This window comes from Spermophilus citellus (assembly GCF_964194105.1).
Source record: "Spermophilus citellus genome assembly, chromosome: 5".
Classification (NCBI taxonomy): Eukaryota; Metazoa; Chordata; class Mammalia; order Rodentia; family Sciuridae; genus Spermophilus; species Spermophilus citellus.
The window spans coordinates 49100552-49118941 of record NC_138186.1 but is presented as its reverse complement, the minus strand read 5'-3'; the positions used below and the strand labels follow the sequence as shown (position 1 = coordinate 49118941).

The following is an 18390-nucleotide window of genomic DNA, read 5'->3' as shown; positions in this document are numbered from 1 at the left end:
GAGAGTTTTCCTCAGGAAGGGATGCTGAATCTTATAAAATTCTCTTTCCATCTATTCAAATGATTATGTGGATTCTTCCCTTCATTCTGTTCATATGTTTTATCATAATTATTAATTTGTGAATATTGAACCCTAGTGTTATAGTTTAGATATGAGATGTCTCTCAAAGCTCATGAGTGAGACAATACTAGAATATTCAGAGGTGAAATGATTGGGTTATGTAAGCCCTAACCTAATTGGTGCATTAATCCACTTGAATGGATTAACTGGGTGGTAACTCTAGGCAGGTCGAGTATGGCTGGAGGAGATAGGATACTGGGGCTACTTTTGGGGTATATATTTTGTCTCTGGTGAGAAGGACTCTCTTGGTTTCCTGATTGGCATATTTCAAGCTGATTTCCTCCACCATGCCCTTCTGCCATGATGTTCTGCCTCACCTAGGGATCAGAGCAATGAAATCACCCATCTGTAGACTGATTCTTCTGAAACCAAGAGCATCAAATAAGCCTTTCCTCCTATAAAGTTATTCTTGTTAGGTCCTTTGCTCACAGTGGTGAAAAAGTTGACAAAAACATCTGGGATGAATTTGCTTAATAAAGATGTTTGATATTTTTACATGCTGTTAAATTTAGTTTGCTAGTATTTTTTTCCTTGTCCAGTGTTGTTTATTGAGTCCAACATCAGAAGCAAGAAAACACTTGCCATCTGTCAGAGGGTAGGCTGAGCTCCACCGTGGTAGGAATGTGAGCTGAGGACAGGGGGCTAGGAATCCTGCAAAGGACAGCAGCTGGGACAGCCTCTGACCCCCACATGCCCGCTAGTTGCCAGGCACAGCAGCAGGGCTCGGAGGTAGCCTTGGAGGCAGGACAGAGGGCAGCCTGGGTTGGAATCTGCCCAAGTCCCTACCTGATCATAGACAGACACTGTCCAGCAGTACCCCAGCCCTCCCCACAAGAAGTCCCCCACTTGTGCTCTTCCTTGAAGTCCCCAAATCCAGGATGAAACCCAGAAAGACTTGACCTGACAGTGGGAGGAACCCAGTTGCTTCTGGGGCCAGCGTGGGTATGAGGCCATAGGAAGGAAGGGCTGGTGAGCAGGGCCAAGAGGCATAGGTGCAAAGTAAGGGTAGGGCTCTTGGGCACTGTCTGGCTCCCAGGGTCACCACATCTGGGGCTCAGCCTTGGCCATCCTGGCAGCACAGGGGTCAGAAATAGAGGGCAGCCTCACTGTGGAAGTCGGAGAGGTCATTCTGACTGGCAGGTGTGAGCTGAAGAGGAAGGACAAAACGAAGCCACTGGGATTTGTCTAGGCACCAACCTGCCCCCTGTCCCCCACCAGATAGCCCTTGGCACTGTGGGTATGTACTCCTGTTGTGCTAACTCACCATGACCTCCTTGGGTGGGGGCTCTGCCTCCCTTGGAGCCTGCACCAGTGTCTGCTCCTGCCACTTGCTGAAGGCCATGGAGTGCTTTGGAGTATAGCTGGACAGGCCTGTGGGCCAAGGAGCACGTGCATGGACACACAGATACGTGAACGTGTGGCCCAGGCACCACCCCCTCCAGCTGCCCATCATAGGACACTCACCTGAGCTGCCCTCTGGCAGCCAGGGGCTCTCGGGCCCCACGCCGCTCACAAACGTGGCACGGGGCAGGAAGAGGGTAAAGGGTTTCTCCTCTGAACCAAGTTTCTCGTCTTCCTCTTCCCCCTCCTCTCCTTCTTCCTCCTCCTCCTCTTCAGCCTCCACCTCTTCCTCCTGCACTAGGGAGCTCTCGGAGGGGTACTCGAATGTTGTCTGTAGACTCTTGTCATTAAAGGAAATCTTCATCTGGGAGTGAGGAACATGTCTAGTAAGGGCCCATCAGCCCTTTGGAGGCTTTAAGCAGGTGGAAAGCACCCTTTACCTGGAGCCGAAGGCCTCATGCAGCCCCTCAACCCTTGTCCTCCAGCAACTCCTAAAACCAAGTTTATATCCTGGCCATCTGGGCACCTGGACAATCCTGGATAGCACTGACCACCATAATACCCAGGGCCTGCATTAAAGGCCAACACCTGTAAGGGCCTCAGCCCTCCCTCACCCATTTTACAGGCCAAGTGGTGGGTCTGCTTCTGTAAACCTGGGGTGCCAGTGACCTCCAACTCCCACCCTACTGCCCATGCCACAGGCTCCGGAATTTCACACCTGAGCAAATTCCCACTTCTGGTAGTCTCAGAGCCCAAAGTGGGCTTCGGGCGGGGGGGGGGGGCAGAGGGCCATGGGCACTCTTGGTTAGGATCCTCCCCTTGTTCAACCAGGTCAGGCTCTGCTGGGGGCAACTCAGTCTCCCCAGACCTGCTCAGCTGAGCTTGGCCTGAGCCCGACTGGACCGTAATGAATATGAGCAGCTACCAGCCTGAGCAGATGGGAACAGCCCTGCTGGGGCTCGAAATATTAAACTCCTGGGCACAAGACACCAGCAGCCAGCTCAAGTTCCCCCACCTCCCCTGGAAGGAGCTAGAGGCAGGAACAGCCCCAGGCAGAGAACCAGAGCACCCCAGGAACAGCAGAATGGGAGAGTGGCCTGGCAGGAGGGCTTGCTCCAAAGCAGCTGAGGTACAGGATGGCAGAGGGACCAGGTACAGGCCACAAGGCATGCAGTGTGCTAGTATTTTATTGCATTTATGTTCATTAGATATCCAAGTCTATAGTTTCTCTCTCTCATACCATTGTCTGCTTTTGGTATCAGGATAATGCTGGCCTCATAAAAAATGTTTGACATTTTCTTACATTTACACTTTTTGTAATAGTTTAAGAATTGGAATTAGTTTTTTCAAAAGTTTTGCAGGATTAAACAGTAAAACTATTAAATCCTGCACTTTTTTTAGATGGGAGATTTTTATCTCATTAAATCTTATTACTCAGTATTGGTCTGTTTAGATTTTCCATGTATTCTGATTCAATTTTAATAGATTGTATATGTTCATGAATTTAAGCATTTCTTCTAGGTTTTCTATTTATAATTCTTCATAGTAGTTTTTGTAGATACTTTATAATTCTGCCTTTTTATTTCTGATTTTATTTATTTATTTGATAATTTCCTGATTTTTCTTGTTTTGTCTAGTTGGAGGTTTATCAATTTTATTTATCCTTTCAAAACACCAGCTCTTTGTTTCTTTGATCTTTTGTATTATTATTTTAGTTTTGATCATATTTACTTATGCTCTGATTTAATTTTATTTCTTTTCTTCTATTGATTTGTGGTTTGGTTTGTTCTTGGTTTTCTAAGTTCATGAGCTTCATTGTTAGGTTATTTGAGATCTTTCTTTTTTTCTTATGTATGCATGTTGTGCAATAATCTTCCCTCTCAGTACTGCTTTTGCTGCATCCCATAGATTACATTATCATTTTATTTGTTTCTAGAAATTTTTTACTTTCCTTTTAATTTCTTCAGTTTCCCATTGATCATTTAGGAGCATGCTATTCAATTTCCATGTATTTTTATAATTTTCATTTTTCTTCTTGTTATTGATTGTAGATTTACTCTATTATGGTCTGAGAAGATACATGACATGATTTCAATTCTTCTAAATTTATTGAGGCTTGATTCATAGACTAGCAAAGAATCTATCCTGGAGATTGTTCCAAAGGCTGATGAGAATAATCCATACTCTAGTACTATTGGATGAAATGTTCTGTAAATGATTTGTAGGTCCATTTGCCCTATAGTATGGTTCAAATCAGAGGTTTCATTGTTTATTTTCTGTCTGGATGATTGAGGAGAATGGGGATGTTGAATACCCCAACTGTTATTATATTAGAATCAGTATCTCCATTTAGATCCCATGTGGGATCCCATGTTAGATGCACATACATTTGCAATCTTCTTGCCAAATCGATCTTGTTATTAATGCATAAAGACTTTCTTTGTCTAGTTTTACAGCTTTTGGCTTAAAGTCTGCTTTACTTATTCACTATTGGTTTTCATTTCTGTGATATATCTTGATATATCTTTTGATAACCCTTCAATTTTAATCCATGTGCATCTTCACCGGTGAAGAGAGTTTCTTGTAGGTAGCATATAATTGGGCCTTCCTCTAAATTGATTCAGCCAGTCTATGTCTTTTGATTGAAGGATTTAATCCATTTACACTCCCAGTTATTGTTGATAGGTACGGACTTCTTGATGTTACCTCATTAATTGCATTTTGTTTGTTTTGTATTTTTGTTGTTGTTTTCTCTTTCACATATCTTATTTATTTTGTGATTTGGTGATTCTCTGTCTTACTAATGTTTGATTCTCTTTAACTTTCATGGATCTGTTTTACTAGTGAGTTTTTTATATTTATGTTTTCCTAATGGAAGTTAGCATTCTTTAGTTTTTTTTATAGCACTCCCTTAGATATTCCTTGAAGGACTGGTCTGGTGGTGATGAGTTCCCTCAGTTTCTACTTATTTGAGAAAGATTATATTTCTTCATTTTTGAAGGATAATTTTGTTTGGTGTAGTAATATGGGTCGACAGGTTTGTTTTGCTTTGTTTCTTTCAGTACTTTGAATATTCCATCTTATTCTATTCTGGCCGATAAAGTTTCTGTTGAGAAATCTTCTATAAGTCTAATAGGCATTATCTTATATGTAATTTGATGCTTTGCTCTTATCATTTTTAAGATTCTCTCTTTACCGTATATATTTTTGATGGTCAGGGGCAGTACTAAGGGTTGAATCTAGGGGTGCTTATCAACTGAGCCACATCTCTAGCTCTTTTTGTATTTTATTTAGAGACAGAATCTCACTAAGTTGCCTAGTGCCTCACTAAATTGCTGAGGCTAGCCTTGAACTCACCATCTTCTTTCCTCAACCTCCTAAACTACTGGTATTACAGGCATGTGCCAGCTTATCTAGCAGTGCCTCATACTTTTACTATAATATGCCCTGGTGAAGATCTAGTCTGGTTTAATCTAGTTGGGGTCCATTGAGGTTTTAGCTGGATGTTCATATTTTGAAAGTTTGGGGCTATTATTTTATGAAAAAGATTTTCAAAATCTGTTTTCATTTTTTATAATTCCCATAGTGCAAATATTTCTTTGCTTTATGGTGTCACATAATTCTCATAGACTTTCTTACTTAGAATGTTGCCTTCTTTCTAGGGATGTACACACCAGCCATAATCCTCCCTCTCTGTCAGAGAGCTGAGTTTAAAATTGCCATTTGTTTTGTTCTTTTTATTAGATTGCCTTTCTGACTCTCCATGGTGCTTAAGTTTCCCATCGCTGATTTCTATGGTTCTCTCTCAATCACTCTCCTTGAAATACAATTTTTTTCTTTATTGAACTGGATTATCTGTAGCAGAGGCACACACACAGGTCAACTGTATTCTGATATCTTGGCTATTATCTATCCAGGGTTTTTAAAATGAAGTGTAGATAGTGGTTGAACACTAAAATGTGTAGATTTTCAAATTTCTAAAACTTGCTCTTGGCCTGTCATTAAATATATGACTATGGAAAAGTGACATAACTTGTCTATGTTTTAGTAACTTCAATTGTAAAATAAGGATGATAATATCTTGTTTACAGAGCTGTTTTGAGGATTAACAGAGATGATATGTGTAAAGCATTAGGAACAGTGCCTGCCACACTGCACTTACGTCCATGCCAGTTATTATCATTCTATCCATCCATAGGTCTCAGGGACATTGTGTCCAAAGCAGTTCTTAAATCCCATCTGTGTACCAGGTTACTGCCCTTGTCCTAGATACTGTCATCTTCTACTTGGATTATTCAAGTAGAAGCCTCCAAACTCATCTCTTCACTTCCCCTTTGCCCTTTTTCTGTATCAAAATCATCCTTTATTCTGTCATCAATCAGCAGCGTCTCAAAGCATATACAGAGCCACATTTCCATTTCTGAAATTGGGGTTTGGGATTTTAGAATGTTAACCAATCCATTTCCAATTAATTAAAGAACACTCTCTGAGGGACAAAGGGCAATGACCTGTAATTAAACACACCAATATTTCCACATCCCAATCTATATACAACAATGATTATGGCATAAAGATGATAAATACTATTCTAGTTACTTTTTCTTAAGAAAATGTGAAGCAATCTTCAAACTTATGATTCACATTAAGCTAAATATAAGTTAATAAATAACCATGCCTGTTATATCTGATGTTATGTCTAGGCTCAGAAACCTAGAAATGAAATCATTTTATGATTTCAGTGAAAACGATTCACAAGCGAGAAAGCAGCACTCTTCAGGTTACCATTTGAAGACTCTTTCCAGTGATTCACTTGTGTCTATAAGGAAACTCTCCATGAAACCACAATTATCTCTGGTTTCATGGTAGATGTTTGGGGCTACTAGCTAACTGGTCCCCTATTCTCATCATATCACTTTTGGGAAACTCCACCTGTGGCTCTCACTGTCTCCACTACCATGCTTCCACCACTTAGGTTATGCCCCAAAATGCTCAGTTTTTTTTTTCTTTTTGCGTCAGCTTACTTTGGTTTATTTGGATTTTTATCTTGTAGACTTTTATCATACATGAGATTCATATGATTTCCTTCCCATTTAAATATTAATATATGGGAGTAGAAGGGGGTCTTTCCAGAGGTAGAAGAGACCTTTACCCAGGCCTTTCAGGCTCTTGACAACATCACAGAAAAGAACTTAATAACATAACAGGTTTCAGCAAGGAGAGGAAGAACTTTATTAGAAAATCAAAGGTGAAAGTATGCATTCCCAGAGAAGGATATGGGCAATCTCAAGAGCAAGATACATAGCCAGAGCTTAAGGTAGGGTTTGTTTTTATTAGGGTACAAAATTAGGTAGAATATGTATGACCCAATGGTGCTGGATTTCCCTCATGGCTGGGGAATACTGAGCAAGATCGTGCTTCCCTATTAGGGTTCTGGTCCGGTATGTAGGTTTCAGCTGATGGCCATGTCTCCTGGTCACTCAGGTGATCAGTCAAACCTTAGCCCCAATCCTCATGAGATTAATAGAATATTTTTTTATTGAGGTCATGTTCCTGTTCCACTATATTTCAGAAAATTTTGGGGAACTGAGATATTACAAATTAATTTATAGGATGTTGAATAGGCTCATACATTTTGACCCTTTCTATTCTTAGATTCCTTTTGTCCTGTTCATGAATCATTCACAAGTTGCCCATTCCACATTTCAACAGGAATGTTTCTCCTCTAGATATTCAGTTTTCTGTCTGTATTCTTAAACTCATATCTCAAAATGGCATTATAGTTGACAAAATCTTCATCTGCTAGTTCATTTGCAATCATAGGCACAGTCCTTAGTCTGTGACAAACATTTGTTAAAGTTGATTTTTCATTTATTAACTTCTTAATAAACTCTTAGTAACTGTCTTCTTTCAGAAAGCTGTGGATTCTAAGCCTCTTTAAGCTGCATTAAACACAGAGTTCAAAAACTATTCCTGCCTCCTCTTTTTAAAATACTAAATAAGTATCATTAAAGCATAAATGTATCATTTTAAATTTTTAGTAGCACATTATAGTTATATATAATAATGGGGTTAGTTTTGACATAATCATACGTACATGGAATATACTTTGCTCCACTGCAGTCCCCAGTACTTCCCCTTTAAGTCCTCTCCTCCCTCCCCTGATCCTCTACTCTACTGATTTTCCTTCTATTTATTTACATTTTTTTAAAAAAATTAGTACTTTATAGACATACATAGAGGTGAAATTCACTGTGGTATAGTCATATGTGTACATAGCATAGTTCAGTCAGTTTTGTTCTGCTGCATTCCTCCCTTTTGCCATCCCTCTCTCCCTCCCTGTCAGTCCCTTTCCTCAGCTTGCTCTACTGCTCTCCCTTTACATGGGATGCCACCCTACTTTTTTAAAAAAGGTATCTTAGTCATAATATTTCAATACAGGTATAATACTTGGAAGATTAAAAATCCTAACTTCAATATTTGCAAGAAGTTTAGGAATGTAGTATTTACTGCAGTTTTGCAGATAATAGTGCTTTACAATTTTCTCATAGCCCAACAGTCTATAAAAAAAAAAGTTTAAGCCATGGATACAAAGTGGCTGTTGAACCACTTAGAAAATTTCTCTCTGGTTGTCTGTTTTCTTTTCTTCTAATAATGCAGAAATAAAATATGCCTTTCAAACTTCCTGGATTAGGGCTTTTTTCAGTCACTACCCATTTTGCTTGAGGTAAGCATTATCACATGCAAGGATAGTTTGGTTAGAATCTGTAATAGCTTTAACACTCTCTTGTTGGGCATTATGAATGGTTTTAGGAATGTGATTCTAGTATTTGGTTATTTTTCCAGCCAAACAAATTTGTTCATTGCCAAGGCTTATGTTTAATCGGACATTTTTTCAATTTAGTTCAAAGCTGCTTCATAATGTCCATTAGCTTTTCAACTAGGGGATTTTCAGATGCTTTACACCACTAATGTTCACGTAGGGACAGTTTTACATCCAACACCTCACTGCCAGGCCCCACCAGGAGACATGTGAGAAATTACCTGACTCAAAATGTCAGTGGTGCTGGGATGGTGGTACATACCTATAATCCCAGCGGCTCAGGAGGAAAAGGAAAGAGGACCACAAGTCTCAGCAGCTGCCTGAACTGATGAGAGGAGCTGGGTTCAAAAGAGCTGGCTGCTACACTAAACTAAGAAAACAGCAAGGAAACCAGGAAACACATGAATGTGAGTTTCTAAGAAGGAGGGTTCTGCGATCTTAAGAATCAGCTCCCCGTCTGGACAGCACTGGAAAGAGAGCAAGAGAGAGAGCATACCCTGAACCTATCTATTTATTAGGGAAAAAACATTCAATAGAGTATTCCACCCAAATAAGACAAGAGATAGTAGGGTTTCAAAAGGTGGAGTCTTGCTTTGTGATGTCTTGGGTCAGTAGATTATCTGATTGACATCTTGGCAAGTCACATCCATCTCAGGTACTGTGGGAGAGAAAAGGCACATTTACTGTGCACAGCCCAATCAGTGCAATGCCAGACCAGTCCCCTCATATTGCTCAAATGCCCATAACTCACACACACAGCTCAAGGATGGCAAGATACACACAAGTTCAAAGCCAGCATCAGCAAAAGAGGATGCTAAGCAACTCAGTGAGACCCTGTCTCTAAATAAAGTACAAAACAGTGCTGGGGATGTGGCTCAGGGTCGAGTGCCCTTGAGTTCAATCTCGGGTAAAACTGCACCCCCCACCCCCCGCCAAAAAATATAAATGGTGTTAAGGTCGAAAACATTAGTTTACATTGTGCTATTTCTAAGAATTCTGTTTATGTGACACTTAAACATTCCTCTTCCAATTCAGTTCTTTGTGGTTTGTTTTAGCTTGTTTCATTACAAAGCAAACAAACCAAAGCTTCACAGTTGCATCAATTCACCACTTTCTTCTTGAATCCATTTGGTCAATATAAGTTCAAGATCTTTATTTTTTCATTTTTTCTTTATACAATGTTTTTCAATATTTCATCAGTTCTTTGTCCTCCTGATCTCTGTTAACTTTCAGCAACTCTCCTTTATAAGGCATAAATACTGATGACTGCTACAAATATTTTTCAGTAAAATTCATCAAAATTAACCAGTTAATCCATATTCTGTACTATAAATGATATCAGATTATTGCATTCATTTGTCTTACTTTTAACTACAGTTTTAAAATGTTTTCTGAGTTCAATTAAATATAAAAAAACAAAAGATTATATATACATTTGTATGTATACATATGTACATACATACTACATTTGTGTTTCTATGTATTGAAACTACAGAAGTACATGTGATTGATTGACTCTTAAAGCTCTGAGACACATCTTTACCTTTACTTCATCAGGTCAGATTTCACAAGTGAATTTTGCATCACGTTAAAAAAAAATCTTGTTTTCTGAGCTCCCTGCATCTGGAAATTCAGAAAAGAGATTGTGGACCTGTATTAGAGTCTGATTTTAGTCTCCTTAAGCCTCTTTAGTGTTTTGCCTTTGCTTAGCATAAATTTAAAATCCTGACATCCACTATAGGCTCTTAAGTGTGCAGTTCCCCATGATTTCTCCAGTCTGTCTTCTACCTTCCTGGTCTCCCTCTATGTGCTTCGGTGCCTTGTGTCTTCCAGTTTCCTGAAGCTCATCTGTTCTTTCAAGCTTTCTCACATGATTATTACCTTTACCTGACAGGTACTTTCCCTTTTCCCCAGAACATACACATATGCCACATTCTTCATCTGGTTCAAATCACATCTATTTTTTTTTTACTTGAAAAGAATTTCTTTTCCAGAACCCTATTGTCATTTAGATCTTTTTGCTAATCTCTGATAAAAGAAATTTATAATTTTCTTCTGACATTTCTAATATCTGAAAAGCTGCTGCTGAATTAATCTCCAGGGGTGGAGGGGCTTTGTCTGTTTTTCTGTCTTTGGAGTCCCAGGTGCAGCAGACCATCTGGGTTTATAAAATGTCAGAGATGGTATTTCATAAACAGAGGGTAAAAAGCTATGGGCATGAGAGATGGGAACAGAGTGTCTTTAGGTGGATGCCCAGCACCAAGGAGAGGCATTATAGATGGCATGGGATTAGAGGTGTGACCCCACCACTTCTGGTTCTCTGTCTCAGATGAAAGATGAACCCCTGGGTGCTGATACTTGGGGGTTGGGGACAGGTGCGAGTCAATTAGGGGTCTCCTGGTGCCCTCAACCATCTTCCTCCCCACCCAGCACATTGCTTTTGCCTTTAATGTCAGTGTCCTTCCAGCAAGTCCTCAGACTGATTTTTCCTATCCTCACAGCACGATTCCTGCAGCAGATGAAAGCTGAGTGTCATTTTTTCAATGGGACAGAGCGGGTGTGGCATGTGACCAGATACATCTTTAACCAGGAGGAAATCCTGCTCTTTGACAGCGATGTGGGGGAATTCCGGGCAGTTAGCGAGCTGGGGCGGCCCATAGCTGAGTACTTGAACAGCCAGAAGGACATCTTGGACAATTACCGCGCCGCTGTGGACAGGTGCAGAAACAACTACGCACTTGTTATCCTAATGTCACAGCGGAGAGGTGAGTAATGGGCTGGATCCACCAGACAGGTGGAGGAAGGGTGTGTGGGGAGAGAGGGTTGGAGACCTCCGAAGCACCTCTGGTCTTTCTGAGGTTTCCATTTGGTCAAAACTTCCTATTTTTGACTTGTTTGTTTATTAGCACAGATATTTTTACATAATTGAAGTGATTATGAAATAGGCTTTTAGGTTATAATTTGGTTCCTTAACATATTGATGTTAACTATTTTTATGTAATGCTAATAGCACTTAAGTAGTGACAGTTTTCTTTGTATAATAGAGCAATTTACCTCTCATTCTCCATTAGATTTTTTCCATATTGCCAAATACTTAGTTTAAAATGTATACCTTCATATTTTTAATTTCAATTTTTTATTTCTAAATTCTTGGACATTTTTTCACATTTATTGGCCCATTGTTGTCTGCTCTGATAATTATCTAATGTTTATTACCTCTGGGGTCCTATTGTTTTTCTCAGTGTTTGATGGGGTCTGTATGTAAGAAGATTATTAACACTTCATTGATATTTGCTTTAGCATTTGTTTCAATTTCTGGCCTTATATTTTGATTCTTTTTATTGTTTTCTATGCTAATAATTTAAACATTTTTATTTAATGAATTTTTCTGCACCAATGTTATTATTAGCCAACCATTCTTAAATCTATCATTTTGTAGTATTGAGAAATATTTACACAAGGTGTCTTCTTTTATAAAAATGCATGATTGAGATTGGTTATGTCAGGGATTATCTCAGGCACTTAACACATGTTAATGTCTAGGCCCCAAACATCAGCTAGAAAGAGAGATTATAAATAATCTAATCCCATGCCATCTATACTGCCTCTCCTTGGTGCTGGGCATCTACCCAAAAGACACTCTGTTCCCACATATAATAAAATAATAACAATTCTAATAGTAGGTGTGCTTGATTTGCAAAAGAGAGAAGTTCATCCTCAGAGTGTCAATATATCAATTTTAAAAGAAATGACTTTCCCTGCTGTTTTTCCTCTCCTTGGGACTCAAGAGAAACACTTTTGTCTGTCCCTGCTTCTCAGGGTGGAGCCCTATCTGAGGTATTTTAAGAGTTGAGTCCATCAAGGTAGCATGGATAGGCTCCATCCAAATACCTTTGTCATATTTTTTTCAAAGTAAACAAGGATAATAAACACCTAATATATTGAAGGTATTTTACATATTTTAGATACATTAATGTTTAAAGTGTCAATATCCTCTTTTAAGGGGAGAACTGAGGCACAAGGAAATGTACCCCCCCCAAATCAACCAGTAAGAGGCAAAATCCAACCCAGGTGTGGTGGTATACGCTTGTAATCCCAGAAGCTCGGGAGGCTGAGGCAGGAGGATTGTGAGCTCAAAGCCAGCCTTAGCAGTTTAGTAAAGACCTAAGCAACTTAGTGAGACCCTGTCTCTAAATAGAATATAAAAGGGGGTGGGGGTCTGGGGATGTGGCTCAGTGGTTAAGTGTCCCTGGGTTCAATCCCTGGTACAAAAAAAAAGAGACAAAATCTGGATTTAAACCCAAGCAGTTCAGAAATCACACTTTTAATTAATGCCCTATATATCTGGTAAACATTTAATTCAATAATGAATATTTTTTCAAGCTATGACAAAACTATGCATATTTTCCCCAAATCTCTCAAACTAATGGGCTCTTGCTATAAGGATTAAATTCAAGGCACATGGACTGGGGATGTGGCTCAAGTGATAGCGCGCTCACCTGGCATGCGTGCGGCCCGGGTTCGATCCTCAGCACCACATACAAACAAAGATGTTGTGTCCACCGAAAACTAAAAAATAAAAAATATTAAAATTCTCTCTCTCTCTCTCTCTCTCTCTCTCTCTCTCTCTCTCTCTTTAAAAAAAAAATTCAAGGCACATGACACTGTTAGACCCATGGAGACCTGCCATACTTGAGCCTGGAGTTGAAGGGAGACAGAAAGGCAGCCAACCAAGGAGAATGACTCTGCCTTCCTGACATATTCTCTCCACATTTTCTCCCTCAGTTAAGCCGAAGGTGACTGTGTATCCCACAAAGACACTGCCCCTACAGCACCACAATCTCCTGGTCTGCGCAGTGAGTGGCTTCTATCCAGGCCACATTGAAGTCAGGTGGTTCCGGAATGGCCAGGAGGAGCAGTCTGGGGTCGTTTCCACAGGCCTGATCCAGAATGGAGACTGGACCTTCCAGACCCTGGTGATGCTGGAAACAGTTCCTCAGAGTGGAGAGGTCTACACCTGCCAGGTGGAGCACCCAAGCCTGACGGGCCCTGTCACAGTGGAATGGAGTGAGTGAGAAGCCTCCTGAACTTATAAATCCTTACCCACCAAGAATGAGACTTGGCTAACCTCTGAGTATAAGGTTTCTCTTCTCCCTATACCATAATTTCATTTGCTGCATGTTCTCCTTTCTGGTAACATAGGTCATGGGGAGTAGTCCTGTGATAGTTTCTACAAACACATATATGCCCTAGGGAAACAATTATGCCCAGTATTTCAAAGAGATGTTGTCAGTATTTTGAACCTTTCCATAATATCATAGGTTATTGTCACTATGTGGATTCAGCTTGACATGACCACAGCCATCTTGAATGTACCACCATGATAGCCCCAGAGTAATCCTAGTTGGTTTTACCTGCATAATTTTCTAGCAAACTATAATTAGACAAACCATTAGAGTGGTAGGTGCAGGTTTACAACCAGACACTGGAACCAGAAATATGCCCTTTCTCTTTGATATTAACTGAAGATAAACCAGGTGCATTCCAGTTTCAATGAAATTACTTTCACCCTGAGCATTATGGACACCCTCCTTCTGATACAAATCATAAGATCTACTTGACACTGCTTCTGCTAAGAGATTGTGCTCTGTGAAATTCTAGTCTGTCTTCTTTTCCTTCTATCTCTTGGCACCATGGGGCCAGTTATCTTACCTAGACCATGTTGTTCATTTATCATCTAGTTCAATGCTTGGACCCACGATATTGAAGGAAGCCACAAGGACGTAGATGTTCCCCAGTAGTAAGCAATTGAAAAAGCAAGGATTTGGTAGACCAGGTGCATGCTCTGTATTATCATGCCAATACAGTTAGATGTCACAGTATGGAAGATGGCATAAGTTGGGCCCTCTGGTCAACAAAGACAAAAGGTACCTCTAGGTTTTTGGTCACAGCTCTAGAAGGAAGCTGAAACTAGACACAGTCCTGTAGAATAGAGTTTCTACAATGCTCTATTGTCGGGAGCTGCCACTAGGAACTGAGCGCCCCATGGACCGCATGTGTGTGAACTATGAGCACTGAGTGCACGAAGTGGACTGAACAGACATTGTCCCTCTGTTTGGGCAGGCAATGTGTGTGTCCTTTTCCCTTGCTCTATGATCCCCACACAGCACATGAAATGGGTGTGGCTTTCCTAGATGTCAGTCAATCTGCTGACAGAAAGATATCACTAAGTTAGACTCAGCCCCTGAAACCTGACCCCTTTGTCCTTTTGGGGATAGAATGTTCCATGGAACCTCCTCTTTTGTGTCCCCAATATAAGAATAAAGAATTACAGTGGCTTTCTCTCTCTTTTTCCATGGACCTCAAAGATTGGAGAGCTGTCTCAGATTTTGAAAGGTTACTTTTGTGTGTTTGCATGCTTTCTTTGCCATTTTAAGTTATTGTAATAGTCATATTTGTGAAACCAGCATAAATCACTAACTAGGATAGATGGCGATACCCTATTATAGTTGGAGTCACTGATCAAGACTTTACTGGTTGGGCTGGGACTGTGGCTCAGTAATAGAGCATTTGTCTAGCATGTGTGGAACATTGGGTTTGATCCTCAGCACCACATAAAAATAAATAGACAAAATAAAGGTATTGTATTCATCTATAACTAAAAAAATATTTAAAATTAAAAAAAAGACTTTATTGGTCACAATGAACTGGTCCACCAAAAAAAAAAAAAATAGGCAGATGGCCTATTTCATCTCTAGAAGGTAGCTGAGACTATTTCACCAGCCGCAATCCACTATAATGCAGGCCCTTACTCTAAAAAATTGGCATGCATATTTATAACAATGTTGTGACCTTTTCAACAACTTATAGTGGAAAATGTTGGGCCCCTTTACCTATGAAATTGCTTCATCACCTGCCTTTTAGAAAACATGGTGACAGAAGCAGATGGGCAGCCCAGTGCCTATGATCTCATAAGTACAAGACGGAGTGACCCTCATATCTGAAAATTATTGGTATACTTGGAGCAGCCAATGGATAACATGAGTACAAAAGGTACCTATAGGTTTTTGGTCATAGGTAACTATCCCTTTTGATTTTGGACTCTAGACCTCCACAGGTCATGGCTTATGCGCTTAGTGGGCTAAAGGAAATACCTCAGGCCGCTCCCAGTCTGACATGCCATCTCACTGTTAGTTTCAGGAATCACTTACAGACCCCATCCAGTTAGCCAACTGTGTGTGCTCTGCTCCACTACACCAGCCATCAGCTGCCACTGCTGTGTTATCTAAGAGAGATGATGCCAACGGTATTGTCTTGTTGGATGACACATATTTAGCTTTATAAGCCCCTATGAAGCATCTATTTTTCCATCCATAGCTGAAATTGCAGTCTTTTTCTGTTTTTCCTGGAAGCTGTGCAGTTATCAAGACAAAACATTGTGTGTACATCTCTCATATCACATACCTCATATCATACATTGTTCAATCCCAAGGCTGCAAAGGCCCCACACATACTGTTTACCAATTCCAGAGAAAGAAATTTGGAGAACTCATCAGAGAGGCTTTGGACATTTTATTAATTACTCATTCCTTGGAGATGGGGGTCTAGGATTCAATGGAGAGACATGCCATGCCTACAAGCAGAGGAATATATATATGACAGATTGCATGCCACTCACAGAAGGATTTTTTCAGATGTTTTATGAGTACAATCCTCTTCAACCAGGATCACTCTATTTAGATTTTCTCCTGCAGATTGGAGATAAAGGAAGTGGCCAGCTTTCCCCCCACCACCCCCGCTTTCCATTTTTCTCATTATCACATTCTTTTAGAGTCCTTATCTAACTGCAAGCTTTCCTAAGCACTGATTAGCACTTAACCCAACACATACCAAACAATTTTATCTTCTCCCTTTAGACAAACTAAATTGTTGGTTTGGTTTCAGGGACTCCTGGTGAAAAAAAAAAATGAGTGTTATTATTATTTGCATAATCCTCCCCCCAAATGCTTCTGTTATTACTGTGGATTCTTCTTATAAGCAGACAAGTAGTTTCAAAGTGTGCTGACTACACAAAATTAAACCCCTCACAGATGAGGACATGTCTCAAGAAGAGAGTGTGTGAGAGATTGTAAGAGCTGGTTATAAGAGGTGAAAGTGTAGACTTAGCTTGGCATGACTGCAGCCATCTTGATTAAACGGTCATGATCACCCAAAGTAGCACTAGATGGCTTTTCCTGCTTCATTTCCCAGCAAACAATGAATAAATAACAACTGCTAGAATGGTATACGGAGCTTTATAACTGGTCCCTGGATGAGAATGTTCCTAATATTACCTTAAAACCAACCAGGTATTCTGGCTTGAATGAAGTCACTTTTGTCTTAACTTAGATATATGCCCCTCCTTCTTCCTCAAACTGTGGGATCCACTTGGTCTTGCTGCTGCCAAGGACCACACTTTCATCATTATGTCTCACATAAATTGCACTCTGTGAGATCCTATATCTGTTTCTTTGATCTCATGGCACCTTGGATTTCATTTTCATACAATGGGACCAGGTTGTTTCAAAACAGTCACTTTCTTATCCTGACTCCAGACCCTGACTCTGGACTGGGTTCATGTTTCTGGTGCCCCTGCTTTGAGTTTTTCATTGAGATCTTAGAAGTGAAGAAATGCAGGGGCCTTGCTGGCATCCAGAAGAACCAATATCAGGTTTTCCTTTCATTATCTCTGTCAACCTAGACTAGCTATGTAACCTCCGTGGGTCCCAGACTCTTCCTACATCAGGCAATATTTCAAGGTGATGACATTTTAATGAATTCAGTGCATGAATCTTGTAGCTGTTCAATGTGATTTTTAAATCTGTATTTCCAAGAATGTAGTCAAGCCTTCTTCCTCCAGTCTCAAAGCTCTGTCTCTCATGGTCTCTGAGAGATATATTAGGGGCAAAAATCACTAAACCTGGCTTCTTCTTTCAGGGCCACAGTCTGAGTCTGCATGGAACAAGATGCTGAGTGGAGTTGGGATCTTTGCTCTGGGTCTGCTCTTCCTTGGGGTGGGGATGTTCATCTACTACAGGAATTAGGACGGTAAGGAACCAGTTGGTAGCTGAGACTTTCTATAGACTTTTCTGGGGTAAGAAATAGGGCTTTGCTGAGGTTAGTCCTCAGGATACCTTGTATAAAGTTTTTTCTTTCCCCAGGTGACTTCAAATCTCCTAGAAAACTGTAAATCAACAGTCTATAGTAACTATATCAAAACCTAAGGGTTTGTGGCTTATAGAGATAAAAGAAAGTTTAACAACTAGAGATACTGGGTCAACAACCTGGGGAAAATGAAGGAAGAGTTGCTAGGTATTCTATTTGTGTGACAAGAGTTTCCTAGTCACACACTCTCAGTTTGTTCTCTACCCTCTGCCCCGGCTGGTTTGGGTTGTGGTGTTGAGAAATCTCAGAGGGCATATCTAAGACTCAGGATATTGAGGCTGGGGGAAGATTTGCCTCCATATCTTTAAGTATTATCTTCCTAGGATGCCAAAAAATTCAGCCAACAAGTAATGTCCTTTAATCCTCTCTTAGAGACAGATTTGTTTTCCCTACAACAGAAGGTAGGGTGACCGGACCTGAGACAGAAATAAGGGGAAAGGCTTTGAGTCCAAATTTCTGATCAGCAGTATGCACTAAATCTTCTTTCCACATAATAAAAGGTCTATGCAAGTAGCATTGGATTAGGAGACTTAAGGATTTTTTTTTCTCTTTGTACTACAATGCTATCATGAGAGGGGAAAGGAAGCCATTTGCAAAATCAGGACTGAAATACCGCTGTCCTCTGCCTTCTGCAGGATTCCTGAGCTGAATAGAAGGTGACAACACTGACGGAACCTCCCCAAGTCATAAAAAGGCTTCGTGCTTGGCTCCCCTTCTTCCACATAGACAGTGCATTCTCAGGACTTGGTTCCCTGTAGTTCAGTGACCCCGCAGAACATGTCCTTCTTGCTGCTTCCTGAGCCCCTGCCCCTGACCTGGAAGCTCCAGTACAGCCCCAGGGGGACCTTCTCTCCATTTTCTTCTGGACCCTGAATATTCAACCTTGACTGCCTCCAGAGGGTCTG

General features: G+C 40.5%; 2 protein-coding genes across 2 annotated transcripts in view; one reads left to right on the top strand and one right to left on the bottom strand.

Moving 5' to 3' along the window:
- Window positions 1-18390, top strand: part of LOC308650349 (HLA class II histocompatibility antigen, DRB1 beta chain-like) — a 35349-nt gene extending 16959 nt beyond the window's left edge. The window contains exons 2-5 of the mRNA XM_081296411.1: window positions 10783-11046; window positions 13067-13348; window positions 17258-17368; window positions 18121-18390. Of these exons, the coding sequence (XP_081152537.1) occupies window positions 10783-11046; window positions 13067-13348; window positions 17258-17364 (653 nt within the window). The 3' untranslated portion in view covers window positions 17365-17368; window positions 18121-18390. The remainder of the gene's footprint in view (window positions 1-10782; window positions 11047-13066; window positions 13349-17257; window positions 17369-18120) is intronic.
- On the bottom strand, window positions 643-1825 carry LOC308650389 (taperin-like; the record flags this gene model as incomplete). The annotated part of the gene is made up of 3 exons (XM_081296425.1): window positions 643-1267; window positions 1385-1491; window positions 1585-1825. 3 exons carry the CDS (start codon window positions 1823-1825, stop codon window positions 1205-1207), a joined length of 411 nt encoding a protein of 136 aa, XP_081152551.1. The 3' UTR covers window positions 643-1204.